Source organism: Perna viridis, chromosome 4 (assembly GCF_037379345.1).
Source record: "Perna viridis isolate PV_CMFRI_1.1 ecotype Kerala chromosome 4, ASM3737934v1, whole genome shotgun sequence".
Lineage (NCBI taxonomy): Eukaryota > Metazoa > Mollusca > Bivalvia > Mytilida > Mytilidae > Perna > Perna viridis.
Window position 1 is genome coordinate 14591657 of NC_142448.1, and position 15935 is coordinate 14607591.

The 15935-nt window shown below is 32.6% G+C and overlaps 2 protein-coding genes across 2 annotated transcripts; one reads left to right on the plus strand and one right to left on the minus strand.

Annotated features, from left to right (window-relative positions):
- The first annotated feature begins 258 nt into the window (after positions 1-258).
- Positions 259-4311, plus strand: LOC148618994 (uncharacterized). The gene is made up of 4 exons (XM_088578465.1): positions 259-380; positions 593-886; positions 1401-1444; positions 2141-4311. The coding sequence occupies exons 2-4, from the start codon at positions 601-603 to the stop codon at positions 2876-2878; spliced, it is 1068 nt and encodes a 355-aa protein (XP_088434591.1). The 5' UTR covers positions 259-380; positions 593-600; the 3' UTR covers positions 2879-4311.
- Positions 3886-15932, minus strand: LOC148618995 (ADP-ribosylation factor-like protein 6-interacting protein 1). The gene is made up of 6 exons (XM_088578466.1): positions 15821-15932; positions 11785-11930; positions 10878-10994; positions 9444-9561; positions 9138-9222; positions 3886-7501 (listed from the first exon to the last, which is right to left on the minus strand). The coding sequence occupies exons 1-6, from the start codon at positions 15857-15859 to the stop codon at positions 7377-7379; spliced, it is 630 nt and encodes a 209-aa protein (XP_088434592.1). The 5' UTR covers positions 15860-15932; the 3' UTR covers positions 3886-7376.
- Between the last annotated feature and the right edge of the window lie 3 nt (positions 15933-15935).

Below are 15935 nucleotides of genomic sequence, written 5' to 3' on the forward strand. Positions count from 1 at the left end.
CTTCTCGAGTCCGCCAATTTATGTCGGAAGGTCCACGAAAATTTGGAAAGCTTCTGTATGAAATGTGGATCTATATGTTTATTTCGAGTCCCGTCAGCAAGGAATATGAAGTTAAGAATATGACTAATACCAAACTGCAATGAAATTAATCCTTTATTGATTTTATATTGTCAAAATCTTCGAAATGTAGCGATCCATGCTAATGTTATACCTAATCATAAGTGTTATTTTTCTATTGTTTAAGGCTTTCAAATTAACTCAGGTGTGTGCATTTGTCATTTAGCAGGTCAGCGACTTCAATACAGTAGGATAAGACATTTTTACTTCGACTAGTAATAATGTAAACCCGGACTACGTACAATGGGGGCTTTGTGAAAAAGGTAATTTTTACTTTTACAATTTAGAAATAACCGCACATTTTCTCGATAAATATTTAAAGTCGTGCAACAACTTGAATTCGAAAGTTCTTATGCTAGTCACCTGATTGAAAGACTTCAAAAATCGTTAAAGTGACGAGACATAAAATTACAGAATTACACGCGTAATTCTGGTATGACATTTTTTAAAGAATGTATTAAAATATTTTTTTCAGGGAAAACAATGACTACTAAATCATTCAGTTCTCAGTGCATCACTAAAAACATCGTATACATCAAAGAAAATGTCGCTTCTGTAGACCGAATATTAGATCTTCTTCTACAAAATGATGTTATTAAAATGTTTGAACGTGAGGATATTGTCGCAAAAATGCCAGGTGAGAGGGTTCATGCTATGATAGATTTGGTCCTGAAAAGAAAAGCACAACAAGCATTTCTTGAGGCACTAAAACAAACCGGACAAAACCTAATTGTTGAACAGATAATGAACACACAGAAAGAATTTATAGGTATGTTTTTGATGTCAAAAAAGTATATTGAAGTAAAACGCAAGACAAAATCAGAAAATTTGCGGTCAGTTCAATTATTCTCAAGAATCATGTACTTATTAAAATTAAAAAAAAAAAATGTATAATATACAAGAAATTTGTCCAAACGATCGGTAAACAGATAGAAGATGCTTGAAATATGAAAACATACAATGATTAAAGAGAAACAAGCCAACACAAGTCATCCTGCTAGAGTTCTATACCAAATTTCAAAATATTTCCATGAACGCTTTCTAAATTTTTGTTGAAATGGATGCATGTGCAAGACGACGGAATCTTATATGTAGTCCATCGTGCAGATTTCAAGTTATCTCGATTAAGGGTTTTCAACACACGAAAATGCATTGGGAGGCATTCACTCATATCCCTTAAAAATTGACGGTACATGCAAATAGCCATTTTGTTAATGGGGCATCGTTTTTTAGGAAGGCTCTACAACTGTTAGGTAGTACACATATTTATCTTTTCATGTCAGCAAACGGCAGAGAAAAGACATTCATGGAACCTAAACCCCACACTGTGAGTATACTGTGATTTATTCACCTAAAATTAATATAAAGTAACAGTAAAAGTTTTCTAAAATGTTCATTTTTCATCGAAAAGGTTATCAAGGCAAAATCAAACATCAAAATAGGAACAAAAAACCGGGAGCGACATCGGTTGCCCCGGAAGGGTAAGCATGTTCTTCTCCTCCTGTGGCACCCATCACATTGCAAGTGATTAAAATTCGGTAAGTGTTAAGTTCAGTAGGTTGTCAACCCGAAAGACGTAAATTCTCACTGAAGATCTATTGTCACAACTGTAAAATAAAAACTTCATATCGGTCAATCAAATTGTGATGATGAGCATTAACCCCCCCTACCGTATCGATATCAACAGGGGCTGAACATACCCCCTGGCAAAGAACTTATATGACAGTATGCTCGCTCTACAAAAGAAAGTCAGTGTACGAACCAAAGGCACTACAGTAAATGATAACCGTGAAGGCTTGAGATGTTGGTATATTGCCACTAGAAAAGAAAAGTTAACATTTTGAAAGTCAAAATCATCACATTGTTATTTAGTTTCAATTTCTGTCTCATGTATTGTGGGTGTATAGATTTAATTCTAGGTATAGTTCCAGTTAATTTAGGTAGCCTCGAACGTAAGTAATCCTTGAAATAGAGAATGAAAAATATATACATAGGCTCTCATTGTAGTATACGTACATTTCAGATGTCACTCCTTTCCCCTAAAATAGCAACGTTTGCACCTTTCCACAGAGAACGAACTTCGGTATGGTCCATGAAGAATGAAAAGGATCACTCTGAAAGAAGATCACATGACGAAGCAAACCAACGGTGTATTGAAAAATTGATGGCAACTAAACAAGAAAATGAAACCAAGATCAGACATTTGGAAAAAGAGATGGAAAAGGCAAAAAAGGAGAAAAAGAAATACAGGCAACTCGAAACTGAATACAGAGAATTAACGAGAGAAAACGATGAGCTGAAAGCAAAAGTTGAGGATCTGAGAAGCAAGTTAGAGGTACGCCACAAAATAATAAAGTCGGCAGTGAACAGCAAGTCAGGCGAAGACGAAGTTGATGCACCGATGAAGAAGGACAATGGCTTCGTGGATTTGAAAAAATCACAGGAACATTTTGAAAACCGGTTGATGAAGGAAATGGCAAAAGGACAGCAACAACTGTTGAAAGTCGTTGAGGCTTTGACACAGAAGAATGCTGAACAAGAACGTAAGCTGTTACAAGCCACAGAAAAACTAGACAGCGCAACAGCAAGACTGAACTCAGCAGCCGATCGACTGGATAATGCAGACATAAAATCTACAGCAAGGACCGGGTCATCGATGCAGTCGAGTGAAACTATTTTACCACCAATAATGAGAGTCGGTAAAGCCCGTCAAAATACGTTCATTGACGGGGTTCCCCTTCAAGGAAAGTTTAAAGGTTAAGTAGAAAGCAGATATAGTGCCGATTAGCTTGAAGTTGCAGTTTGTTTTACTTTACTGGAAATGGGTTTTTGTTACATTTTATAACATCATTTTCATAGACAAATCTATTCACAATCATTGTTTGATGTTTCAATTGGAATATTATCCATTTATTGCTTGCATAGTATAAATGACGTTTGACAACAACAGCAATAATATATAAATACTAACCATTCATTTTAACATAAGTAAATCACAATAAATCTCTACTCCAACCACGCTAAAGGATATCTGGCAAACTAATTTCTGATTTGGGCTTGGAGTATGGAGGAACAAAATTCCAACCTCTTAAAGAAAACCTCCAGTAAATATTTTGGCTAAATGTTGGTGACTTTCTCATTAACAGTGTAAGTCGGCTGCACATTCTTCCTGAAAGCAGGCTCAAATACTTTTAAAAATCTAAACATCATACCAAAATGTAAGCAGTATGGGAAATTCCAAAATTATACAGTCCAAGTGTTCCTTTGGGCTACATACGCTGTGGCCATAAAAATGATCCCATATACAAAAGATGAACTTTTTCTATTGCCAAAACTTTGATTTTTACATATTCTATATTCAGTGAGTTCAGGAATTATCAAAAGTGAACATGTTTGTGCCATTAGTTTTTTTTACAATTAAGGATTCAAGTCTAGAATAAATCATACAAAAGTAGTGTCAAGTCATTGAACAAAGATTAAGTTTCCAAATATGCCAATTATTTTCTGATCACTAATATTTCAGGCAAAACCTTCAGCCTAACCCTTAAAAAGAGCTTTCTCAATTCCTTATCAAAAATGATTCTTCTGACCAAAAATTTTCTTGTGTAAAAGTCCTTACTAATTTTGAATTCTATTGATGGACTTTCACATTGACAGTCATTCATGGGAACAAATCATAAGAAATTTTTTGTAGGCAAAAAGCATAAACCTGGTTAATTCTGTATGTTTACTGGTATGATGTTAGCAAAGTAATGATTGATCAAAACATTTCCTTTTTCTCAAAGATCTTTATTAATGGCACAATGAGTATTTTTGCTGAGGATTACGATTACAATTTAACAAGAAAAAATCAACATACACAATCAAGCTTCCAATTTTAAAAGCCCTTAATCATAATATAGTAGCTATAATACTACAACTGTTTAAGTATAAGGCAAAAGCAAGATATATAAGATCAACCATGTCCGCAATTTTACATAAAAATCAGCTCTTATTCATTCAACTAATCAAGCAAACTGAAACTAAAGAATTTTCTAAAAGAAAGCTTTTCATTTACACCTGATTGCTTTAACTAAGCTTCTAAGACCAGCAAAGCAGCGAGGCCAAAGTCATAGTTATTGAAAAGTTTTTTGTCAAACATGATTACTCATTTACAGCCTTTGAAGTGTCAAAATAAATAAAATAAATTTCCAAGGTTTTTATTTTTATCTGGCTAAAACCCTAAAACCGAATATTTATAAGCAAAATACATCATCCAATTCAAATGACTCAACTGTATTGCTGAAGTAATTCATTAACTACAGGCAAACTGAAACACACATGGTCATTTCACAGTAACAAACCATTCAATACCACTCTGTTTCCAGTTTTTCAAGATTAAAGCATACTGTAAGACTTAGTATGTTTTGTTCAAGTAAATTAATGATGGAATCAACACCTATCTAATTACCCACTACTTTAACATTTATTGCATTTTATGTTTTTGAAAAGGTTACTTGGATCAATAAATGTTTTGAAAGAGATAAACACAAGGATATCACTATAGATTAAAATAAGTTGCTAACACACTGCAACTTTGTTAAAACATAACAATCAAAACTCAAAACTTTATACAAAATTGGTACAAATATTGAAAAAATAAATTATGCATTGTTAAAGGCAAGGTAACACATGGGGGTATAACAGACATAAAATAACATACATAACAAAAAACATTATGATTTTTTAAGAGATAACCATGAAACACAAAATGTACAACTGAATACATCTGACTGTTACCTTACAAATACAAATGATAGGTGATGTTCTGCACCATAATTACATATAGAATGTAGAAAATAAAGATATGAAAAAAAGGTAGTGCAATTGAAGTCCAACAAGGAAATAAAGTAACAATGTATAAAAACCTTTATATATAAATCAGTATAAGTGTAATTCCTTAATTCCAAAATAAAATACAAAAAATTGAAAATGTAGATTACATTTTCATAGCCAAATCAGAACAGTATTCTTACCCCACCCCCCCACCCCCCCCCCTCAGTTCAACTTTTGATGGTAATTTGATGGTAAAAAAGCATACATATCATTACAAATTTACTGATTTTAAACATGTAAGAGAGATTCATGATAGCAAACTTTCCAATAAATCTGACCCCAGCACCCAAAACTTGAAGTCTTAGAAAATTCTTAGCTGTTTTGACGTCATTGGTTTGAAAGACTTTGATTGGATGTTAAGACTTCTCTTAGACTAAAGTTTTTTTTTTACTTTTGTGGCGCTGGGGCCTGATCAAATCCATTGAGAAATATAGGCAGGAAATTGCTTGGAATTCTAACATATTGTGAAGGAATTTCAATTTTCAACATAGAAAACTTGTAATATAAGCCAGTCATAGTAAATTTTTAAACTTGTCCAAAAGATTAAATATAGCAACAAGTGATGTGATTTTTTTTCTCCAAATGTTGGTGTGAGAACACTTATGTCAAAATGTGACCAACTAACGCATGAACACACGGACACCTAGCATTTCTAAGTCCCTGCATCAAAGGGTCCAGCTTGATATGCAGAGATTGAATCCTGAACAGCTACGCTAACTGGTTAATGTTATAACCACCATTATCATGCTGGACTGTTGTGAGGAGCATTGTGGTACAATTTCATTTAGACCCATACAACTTTATTCAAGTAGTTATTTGGAAAACAAAATGTTTTTTTACCCACTGACCAGTTTTTTTTTGGTCAAATAAAGATAATAGGCATACAGATAAAATCATTGCAAAAAGTAATGTTACCATATTGCAAATGTCATTATGATTCTGAGACTTCAGTCCTTTGGAAAACTTACTAACTTATTTTGACAAAAGAAATGAATAAATTATCAAGGTACAAAAATGTATTGCAATGCATCAACAATATTTTCACTCTGATTAATGAGTTTTACAATTTTGTCAGTGTAACTGTTGGTATAAAATCAAAAATTATAACAAGCTATCATGCAGAAAAGATGCAATCCTAACCACAAATATAATAAAAGTATAAACTACGTGTATTACAAATTTAACAACATATAGAGGTACACGTTTGATCCAAGAGTAGGACATACAAGTTTATTTGTATACCGTAACATCCACAGAATTCGTTTTCACACATTTCTCTCATTCTCCACGACAACTGAATATTTAGAATTCTAAAACTAGGCTGTGATAAAAAATGACAGCTATTTCCTCCCATGTAGTGTTTTTAAAAAGTTTTCTGTCATATTCGGAAGTGACCAATTTTTCGTAAGCCAAGTCTTGATTTACATTACTTCCCCACTTTCTATAGTAAAATTTATTTTTTAACATGCTTGCTTACGTTACTTCTCCATTCTCCATAGTAAATTCATTTTTAACAAGCTTTGTTAGCTCGCATAATGTTAATTGAGATTTTACAATCTTTATTTGAAACATAATTTAAACCTTGAGATTTATATATAATTGCTATTTCATTGCCTTTTAGTCATTTTGACACTACACCTAAACACCATCAACAAATTGCTATTGCTTTACTTTTAAAGAAATATTAACAAGCTGTATTTATATACATGTACAATACTATCATATGATATAATGCTGAAAAACACCAAAACATTATACATGTATTTACAAGACTTCAAAGCTGAGATCAAACATGAAAATAATTGAGAGATAATTGTATAGTATTAAATAATAGATTCTTAAATTTAAAAAAATTAAAATCACACAAGTCAGGTACAATATACAAGGCTAGCACTAATATTTATACCAGGGCTGTTGTAACTAATTAGGGTCAATATATGAAGAGCAAAGTTTTTAAAACAATCCAAAATATATAGTGCAAATTAATGTCATTCCATTCACAAAATGATTGCTTTTATTAAATATTATATATTATGTTTTACTTCTACTTCCAAAAAGGAAATCAACTCAAATGATCAGTTGTATGTTCAAGAAATATTACTCTTGTAAATAAACTCAATATAATAATATTTAGTGCTATAATCGTTATCAAAAAGAAGAATACACTATACTTTTGTATATATCAAGTATGAATTAACTTTCCTTAGGAATTATCAAAATTCATTTCAATTCAAAATTTCCTTAACTAGTCTTCCAAATCCAATCTAGAAACACCACATACAGCGAGCTGACTACATGATCTACAATACACCACCATTTATAAATATATTACTGGGACTTAGATTTACAATACAGGTATTAAAATGTATGAGGAACACAGCTGATCAGTTGGATTTCATCTTCTTCATTTTGCCCTGAATTAGACCTTTGATGGAGGACGCTATCCTTCCGAAATATTTTTGCAAGATGCCATTTCTTCTTATTCCTGGTACCAACAGTATCAAGTTCACTAGAAAACAACACACAAGACAAGGTAATTTTATACTGCAACAAAATAATACTTCATGGAGTATAAATTGGGCAACTGAATAACCAACATGGAATTAAAATTTCTACTCTAATATGATGTCATTAAAAAAGGCTTTGGTCGATTTTGGATTGCTATATGAGCAGCATGTGACTTATTGGGCATGGCTTTTGTGTATGTAAATTACTGCCCACCTTAAATCATGTAAACAAAACATTTAACATTCCGATGTGTATCAGTATTAGCAGTTTTCATTCATTTCAGTCGTGTGAACATCAAATTCATATTTAATAAAAATATTAGACGCTATGTTTCAGAAAAGTTATATCATATTCCGAAAAAATCACTTACGTACATGCACTCACCACATTAGCCATCATGTATGAAAACAAACAATAACAATTGTCAATGAATGACATGTTTCAGTCCAGGTGTTACACCTGTTCATGTGTGACTTTATAATGCAAACAACTGTGCCATATCTAACATCATTCTATTCAATTCCCCTATTCTTTCATGATAAATAAATAAACAAAGCACTAACTTTCACTACCGACCATTTCAACTGACACAGTGTAGTGTACCTCGAAATATGGACAAATATGGTGGGTCTGAGGTTCCTGTAATAGGTCAGGAAAATGTAAAAAAGTACCGTAATTGTCCCAATAGAATCAAAATAAATTATGGAAACTCCATTTTATCATTGTTTTACTACAGGCCGACCATATATGCCACATTTTTTTCACCCCGAGCGACAGCAATGTCAACCAATTTGAAAACATGGCTCAAAATTAAAAAAAAAACAAAACCAAATACCAAAACATGGTACAATTCAGTATATATCAAAGATCTAAAATTAAACCCTTATGAAAAGGTGAAGCAAAAAGCAACCTAAGTATTATTGAAAAATCATAAAACTGAAAAAATCAAAACCTTTCATTAGTGCTATAAAACCTTGAGGTGCAATTCATAGAAATCCATACACCTTTTCTCTAACACATTCTCCCCCCCCACCCAAAAAAAAAGTTTGTTATTGACCCCTACTTCCCATACAGATACATTTTGATGTACATAGGGTAACAACCCCAAAACCAATCAAAATCTTTCTTTTGTGGTCTGGAACTTTGTGGTACATGTACAATTATAAGAGATACAATATAATTAAAGAGATCCCCACTCTTTTACGTATTGTTTGAAAACCAAATGTTTACAAACAACAATGATGATAAATACACCTAAACATATGATCCAATTTTTCTGAGTTCTGAAAAAAAGTATGAAAATAGCAAATTTTGATAAAAGACACAAGACTTAAAAAACTGTGTAATTTTTCATGTGGCTTTAGATTTTTCTCTAATTCTTATTACTTTACTTAGGTTTTACAGCCTCATTTCATTTTAGCATCGGTGGACATTTTGTTTTGACAAGATTTTTAAATCAACATATCCCAAAGGTGATTGTGACAAATATAATCAACACAGGACTATGGTCTCTGAGTTGAAAATTTCCTCTATAAAAATATGATGGTAGATGCCAAGTGATGACAGAAACTGACTACTGGTTCTAGCACAATATCATATGTCTTTAGTATCAGTAATATCATAAAGTTGACACTTACAGAGTAAATAGGTCATTAGTAAGTTGTCCATTTTGCAGCCAACCCAAGCAAAGGTTACCAGTGTTCCCATAATTACAATAAAATACTGAAAATAAATAAAGCATACACATAGATGTAAGTACTGATTCTTCAAGAACATGTATGTAAGTATTGATTCTTCAAAAACATGTATGCAAGTATTTTTCTTTAAAATATGTATCATTTTACACATTGTATTAAACAATCATTAAATTCAGCAGGCAAGTTATCTATAAACAAAAGTGGAAATCCTTTGATATTACACCCAGAAAGCCCCTTAAATCTCACCATTTTAGGCCTGTTGGTTTTAAGATCTACCAATGCTTCATAAAAATTGCAGAAATGAGTTTTGGCATTCAGGATGCGGGTACAGATGTCTTCAAATTTTCTTTCTTCTCTACCAGTCCTGAGAAATTAGAAAAAGTTACAGATTGGTCACACATAAATTTTTTTACACATGATTAAGTCACCCCTAAAGGTATAACTTGGCTTTTCTAATTTTTCATGAAACCATAGAATCATGCTGTAGAAAAAAAATTCATCTGAGAAAATGTTGCATTTACGTCACTAAAGTCCTTATCGTGTATGCTCTAAAAAAAAACAAAAACAAAAACTTAATGTAATTTTTGTACTTACATAGTATTCTGACACTGTCATTATTTTAAAATTTGTAGCATGCATGGTGAGTATATTTTTTGTAAAGATACTGCTTCCTGGAGTGTAAAAAATTGTATGAACTGGTTCTAAGAACCTATAGAAATTGAGTGCTTGTGTTTCCCCTATCAATTTTGACAAATCAAGTGGTATGGTAACAATTTTGAAGGTTATTTCTATAAATTTATAGGGATTAAAGGGCAGGTACTCAAAACAATGTTTGTTCCAAGTTATGAATTAAGGATTGTTAGTAAATATACCAAAATTCATATTTCTATGTAATCTTAAATGAACCACTGACAGCTTGGTGGAATAAAAAAATCAGATCCCATTATGCCCATTATTTTTGTTTTCCTTCCAAAATAACCTAAAGAGAATAATCATAAGCGAAGAATACAAATGTGACTTTCCATGGTACATATAGGACACAGAGGTGTGATGATTAATATATTCGAACAAAAGATAAGCATTTAAATCTATACTATAGATTTAAAGAAAATAAGAGGAACAGTATGTCCATGTGAATCATAGGTATATATATTATTTGTACAAATAGCAACAACAATTAACTATATTTGTATTCTCAGTGATTTTGTTACCCTTTTATCGGCTGTTTCCACTGGAGCATTTTCTCAATATGTTGAAAAATATGTTGGGAAAACTCTCAATTGTCAGGCATAATTTTTAGAAAAGCAGGTAAAGAAGCCTGTGAAATGTTCATCAAGACGTACTTTCCTGGCCCGATACTTTGTTCACTTTTTGGGAATGTTTTTTCTGCAAGTCATAACCTAATGAATATTAGGAGTACATATTTGTCAGTTAGGTATCGGTTTTCAGTTCCAGATCAGCATATGACACATTTCTGTCCCCCTACCATATTTTCCCAATGTGTTCAAAATATAGCAAAATTTCCCAAAAATAAAGGATTGGGGCTGCTTTTAAACAAAGAACAAAATTACTGATTCTGTCTGATATTGGTGACAATTTTCTCATTTTGGTCAAATTACACAAGTAAGCCAATGACATGATATGATCAGATGACTCTAGGAATGGTTAACATGCACTTACCATTTTGATGACATAAGATTAGGTCCAATCATAGGGACCAAAAAGTCTATTAGACAAATAGCTAAACCAATCAGAGAGAAAGTCGTCAACACTGATGGCTCAAAATACCATATCATTCTGAAATATAAAATGTGAAGCTATTAATTTGTCAACATCAAAATAAGATAAATGAATGTTTTAACTATACTTACCGGTAGGTCATAGCCAAGAACAATGACAGGATTATTTGGCAGAATATCATTTGTTCATCCACATTTTTCTGACATTTTTTGCTTCAATCATCAAAATTAAATGCATCTATAGAAACTACCATTCAGTACACTACAAATAAAATGTATGGGGAAAATTTTCGTTGTGTGTATCGTTGAAGAAAAACTTCACTAGTTTGCCAATTCCAAGCTTTTTTTTTTTATTAATTTAACACCATATTTTCAAAAAAGCTGTTTCCATTGATAAGATTGTAGTCTTTACTCTATAAACAACTACTTCATATGCTTATGAACAGGACCCGATAAAGGACCCATTTTCGTGAAATCTCAGGATCATGTGACAAGACTTACAAGCACTATTGAAAAATTCCCGACTCGAACTTGTACCACTGTGACATCTCTGGCAACACCGTCTGCACAAGGTCCAGCTCCATAGACCACTCGGGCAGCTAGGCTATGACATCTATGGCAACACCACCTGCACTAAGCTATATAGCCTAGCTGGCAGAGTGATCTATTATATATATATAATACAGAAAGTCTAAAACCTGTAGTGTTTTTTTTTCTCTCTCAATATCAGACCCCTTAGGTAATATCTTAAAAGCTATTTTTTGTTTACTTCAATTTGTAAATGTAAAATGTACATGATAATGATGTACTGTTCTTCATCCTTTTACAGTATATAGAATACAACTTACAAGAAAATGAAAGTATTCAGACCAATTATAATTGCTGGATGATATGGTTTCTCCCAGTTAATCAGACCATTAAGGGGTAAAAGCACTTCCTTCCAACCATCAAGGTCATGCTTAGTTTTCTCCAAAAGGACAGTGGCTGTTGATTCCTGAAAGTTTAGGAAACAAACGTAAACATGTGCTTTGTATAACTGGAAACAAAATACATTTGTACATTTACTTATAGTTTAACACAAGCATTGCTTTTTGTGCAAAACAATATATAAATAATAATAAAAATACTTGAACTTAATACAACATGTCAGAAGTATTTTAAATAGCAGGAAAAAAAAGAGTGGCATGTAAACTGATGAAAATTTGCATGAGTTCACCAATTTTTTTAAAATAGAGTAGCCGTCAGAAAATGAGCAAGTAGCCACCCAATTGTGCTGGTTGACGGCTTCTGTTGACATGCTTGTCAAAATTTGAAAAGTACATTGTAAGGGCAAGTGTAGACACTACAATCCGGGATGATTCTGTACAGCTCTGAATCTAGATTCAGATTAACATCATAGGTTTCTGAAACAAATACCGGTAATTTAAAAAAAATGGACATCTACCTCTTAAAGTCTTACTGTCCAATATAAACAATCAAAATAAAGGTACACAGCTTCTTTAAGAAGTCGAAGGACCCCTAAACCCCAGGTATTCAAGACTTGTTGAGATCTAACAAAGTTAAATTTTGATCCCTTAATGTAGACCTATTTGTGACAAAGCCCAAATCCATTAATGTAGGTTAATTTGGTAACAAGGTCCAAAATCCCAAACGAAAATGCTTGTTTTCGGTCACTCTTGCAGTATGGGACTTACGGGTACAACAATGTGGAAATCCATACATTTATTCAGGTAAATTTTGCTAGCAAGAAAATATTTTTTTTGTCATTTATAGGCCCCAATTCTTAACCAGTAAGGACCATTACTTCCGAATTCATCAATTCTAACCTCTATCGTGGTAAGGAACTTTCTGGAGAGATCGATTCTCTTTTACTCAAGTTTTTTTCTGGACACTAAAAGTCTATAATGATGTCAAATAAACAACTTTAAGCATGCTGTCAAACACTACTAGTTCCTTGGGAGTCCCTCAGTAGATCCAGTAATTTCTAGGTATTTAATGCCTGTAAAAAAGCTAAATGTGTGCTCATCTGTTTAGTGAGGATCTTTGAATCATATCATTAAGAAACTTAAACAGAATAATGTCATGAACCCACATTTAGCACATGTTTATTATAAAGCCTACATGTACAAGTCATAGAGCACAATGCACTAGAAAAACAACAACCACCTGGCAGAATCCAGATCAAGTACCATACATAGTACTGTAAACCAAACCTCAATGAAAGAGACCTCTTCTAATGTGCTTAGAGGCATACTCTTTGACTGTGTGGACTACATGCTGAACTCAGGACAGGAAGAACTTTTATCAATTAAAGGAGTCACAGGCCAATAACTGAATTAATTTTTTTCTGTAACCCAAAAAAGCATAACTCAGATAAACTTTAAATAATTCTGCTTGCCACAGCCAGAGTGCTTGAAAAAAAATTCGGTATTTTTCATCTGGTAGGTAAATATTTTTTTTTACCTCCCAGTCATTCAAAGTCATTCATGTACATGTGTTCTAATAAGTATTACTGCCTTTACAAATGATTTTTGTTGTTTATATAGTAACACTTATCAAAAAGTTCAAAACAGCTCTTGAGGTGACATAAAAATTATTTACAAAAAATCTTAAAATAAAAAACCATCAACAAAAACTTTTCAGTACGGGGGTTTTAAACAAGATTGTCAGGCTATGACAAACTATTAATTTTGGCTTCAGCTTGTAGTAAAAGGCAATTAAGTGTAAAATAATCTGGCAAGTAGTCAAATGCTCAGTCCAAAGCAAATTTTGTTGTGTACCCTAGATGGCTGAATGGGTCAACCCTCTCTTCAAGAGTTGTCAGACCACAAGAGGAAAACCTGACCACAGGCCATAATGGGCCAATGTGTGTGGACAGCATCACATTTTATAGACCCTAACTGTAGAGATCTTTCAGAGTAAGCTCATTGGAAGTTCTAATGAAAGTAAAATTTCCATCCCTACCCATTTCCCTCTGTCCAGTAGCAGTCAAAATTTTGCTTTTACAATTTTTTTTCACATTTTGTTACTAATTTTCATAAAATTGTTCTTGTACTAATCATGCATGAAATACTTGCAAGGTTGCACATAGCCAATCAATAGACAACAATCAATCAATAATCTTTTTCTTCTGTTTTGATCTTTTAGTGCTTAAAATTCATGAACTTGGAGGAGAGCATTCACTTGCCAGAGTAACTGTCATTGTCCAGTACTTTGGTAGGTGAAGCTAAAATCAGCGAAATGACTGGGGAGAAAATGCACAGATCAGCCCAGCCCAAACACTAACACATTGTGTAACCACAGATTTATCAGACTTACCATCATTTTTGGTGTGACAATACACTTTAATTTGATTGGTTAATGGACCAATTCATAAACTGTATGGAAATCTGGGATTGTTATTATTCATGACATCCCTGATTAGTCAAGATGTATTTTATGAGTATGTTGCGACATCACCATATTGTTTAGAAGGACGGAAGTTGAATTTCTCTATTGGTTCATTGAAGGAATTTAAACTGACTGGAAGCCATTTGGAAATACTAAGTTTAACTACCAAGAAGGAAAAATCCTTTTTTTTTAAATTGTAAATATCTTAATATTAAAAATATTCTTGATTGTCTGTTAAATACATGTAGATCATTTCAGACATCTTGAAACTTGTTGACACATTTCCCATCATTCAGACTGGCAGCTTGGAAGTTTTTGTGTCTGTCTAAAAACAAATTTGTTGGTCTAGAGTGTTCATGTTTTCAATTTGAATTGCCACACATATACATGTACTTGAGGAACAACATATATTTACTAACCACTAAGAAGGTCACTGTTTAAACTATCAAAGTTGATGATTGGTTAAAGAAAATACTTGTGGCCACACATGACTGGTATCACATATCGTTACTAGGAAGAAGTGGGAATTACCCTGAGTCAGAGTAGAGGTTCTTGTTCCATCTTTTGTACTGAATACATAATTTCTTACAGGAATAAACTTATATTAGACCATAAAACTAAACAAATTGTGATGGACGGGCATGAAACAGTGTATTGTTGATTACTGATAAATAACAGGGTTTTAGCTAGGATTTTGAGGGCTTTAGTCACGTTTGCGTAGAGCACGAACGACATATTATGGGCAGCAGAATTTTGTAAATAGTCAATAGATTATTATAATTAACCGGACATTTGGTTTTCAAGATTTTTTTATAAATAAGAATATAGCTGCATTGAATTTTGAATTACATTATGTAGCTACTTTGGTTTTAGTTTAGTTATTCTAAGTCACCTATATTTTTGTACGATGGCATTAATGTGTCACCTCGCTACACATCCTAAATTTGTATTAATAAGTAATACTGCCTTTACAAATGATTTTTGTTGTAAGCATAATAACATGTATCAAAAAGATTAAAGCAGCTCTTGAAGTGACTGAAAAAATCAATGAGAGTCCTGTTTTTCAATTTTCATTGAACAAAATGATGAAAAGTACCTCCTACAAAACCAAAAGTACCTGCATTGCAAACAATAATGAAACTCCTGATTCCACATTAATGCGAAATTTGTTTTAGAGATTACCACTACCAGACCAAATTTCATATTTTGAACTTTTCTTGTACTTGGGCAACTAAAAAAACAATATTTTTACAGGACCTAAGTCATTTTTACCAGACATACCTGTCAGTCATGCGGTATTTCGTTTTCACTAGGACTCACTATATTTTTTAGATGGTGTCACTGTCAAGGATTTTTGCAGCTTCAGTATGCATATCAAGTGTTTCTCAATGACAAAATACGAATAAAATCATTTTAGATAGGATTAGCAAGTATCGATCAAACGTCATATTTCAATATGCAAAGATTTTTCTCGTTAACAACGAAGTATTTTACCCTTAGAATTTGGTCACTTCTTTCATTCAAACCCGCCATCCCGACAACCAGATTTGTCAGCCCTCTTGTTTATAATGAGAAAAGCAAAATGAGGACGGCAAATCTAGAGATTAAC

Excerpts from the sequence above, each read along its gene's own strand:
- LOC148618994 (XM_088578465.1), top strand. The coding sequence starts at position 601 with ATGACTACTAAATCATTCAGTTCTCAGTGCATCACTAAAAACATCGTA. Across the intron at positions 887-1,400 it reads CACACAGAAAGAATTTATAG|CAAACGGCAGAGAAAAGACA; the intron begins GTATGTTTTTGA and ends TTTTCATGTCAG. Across the intron at positions 1,445-2,140 it reads TGGAACCTAAACCCCACACT|ATGTCACTCCTTTCCCCTAA; the intron begins GTGAGTATACTG and ends CGTACATTTCAG.
- LOC148618995 (XM_088578466.1), bottom strand. The coding sequence starts at position 15,859 with ATGGCGGGTTTGAATGAAAGAAGTGACCAAATTCTAAGG. Across the intron at positions 11,931-15,820 it reads GAAGTGACCAAATTCTAAGG|GAATCAACAGCCACTGTCCT; the intron begins GTAAAATACTTC and ends CTAAACTTTCAG. Across the intron at positions 10,995-11,784 it reads CTGAATACTTTCATTTTCTT|AATGATATGGTATTTTGAGC; the intron begins GTAAGTTGTATT and ends TTTATATTTCAG.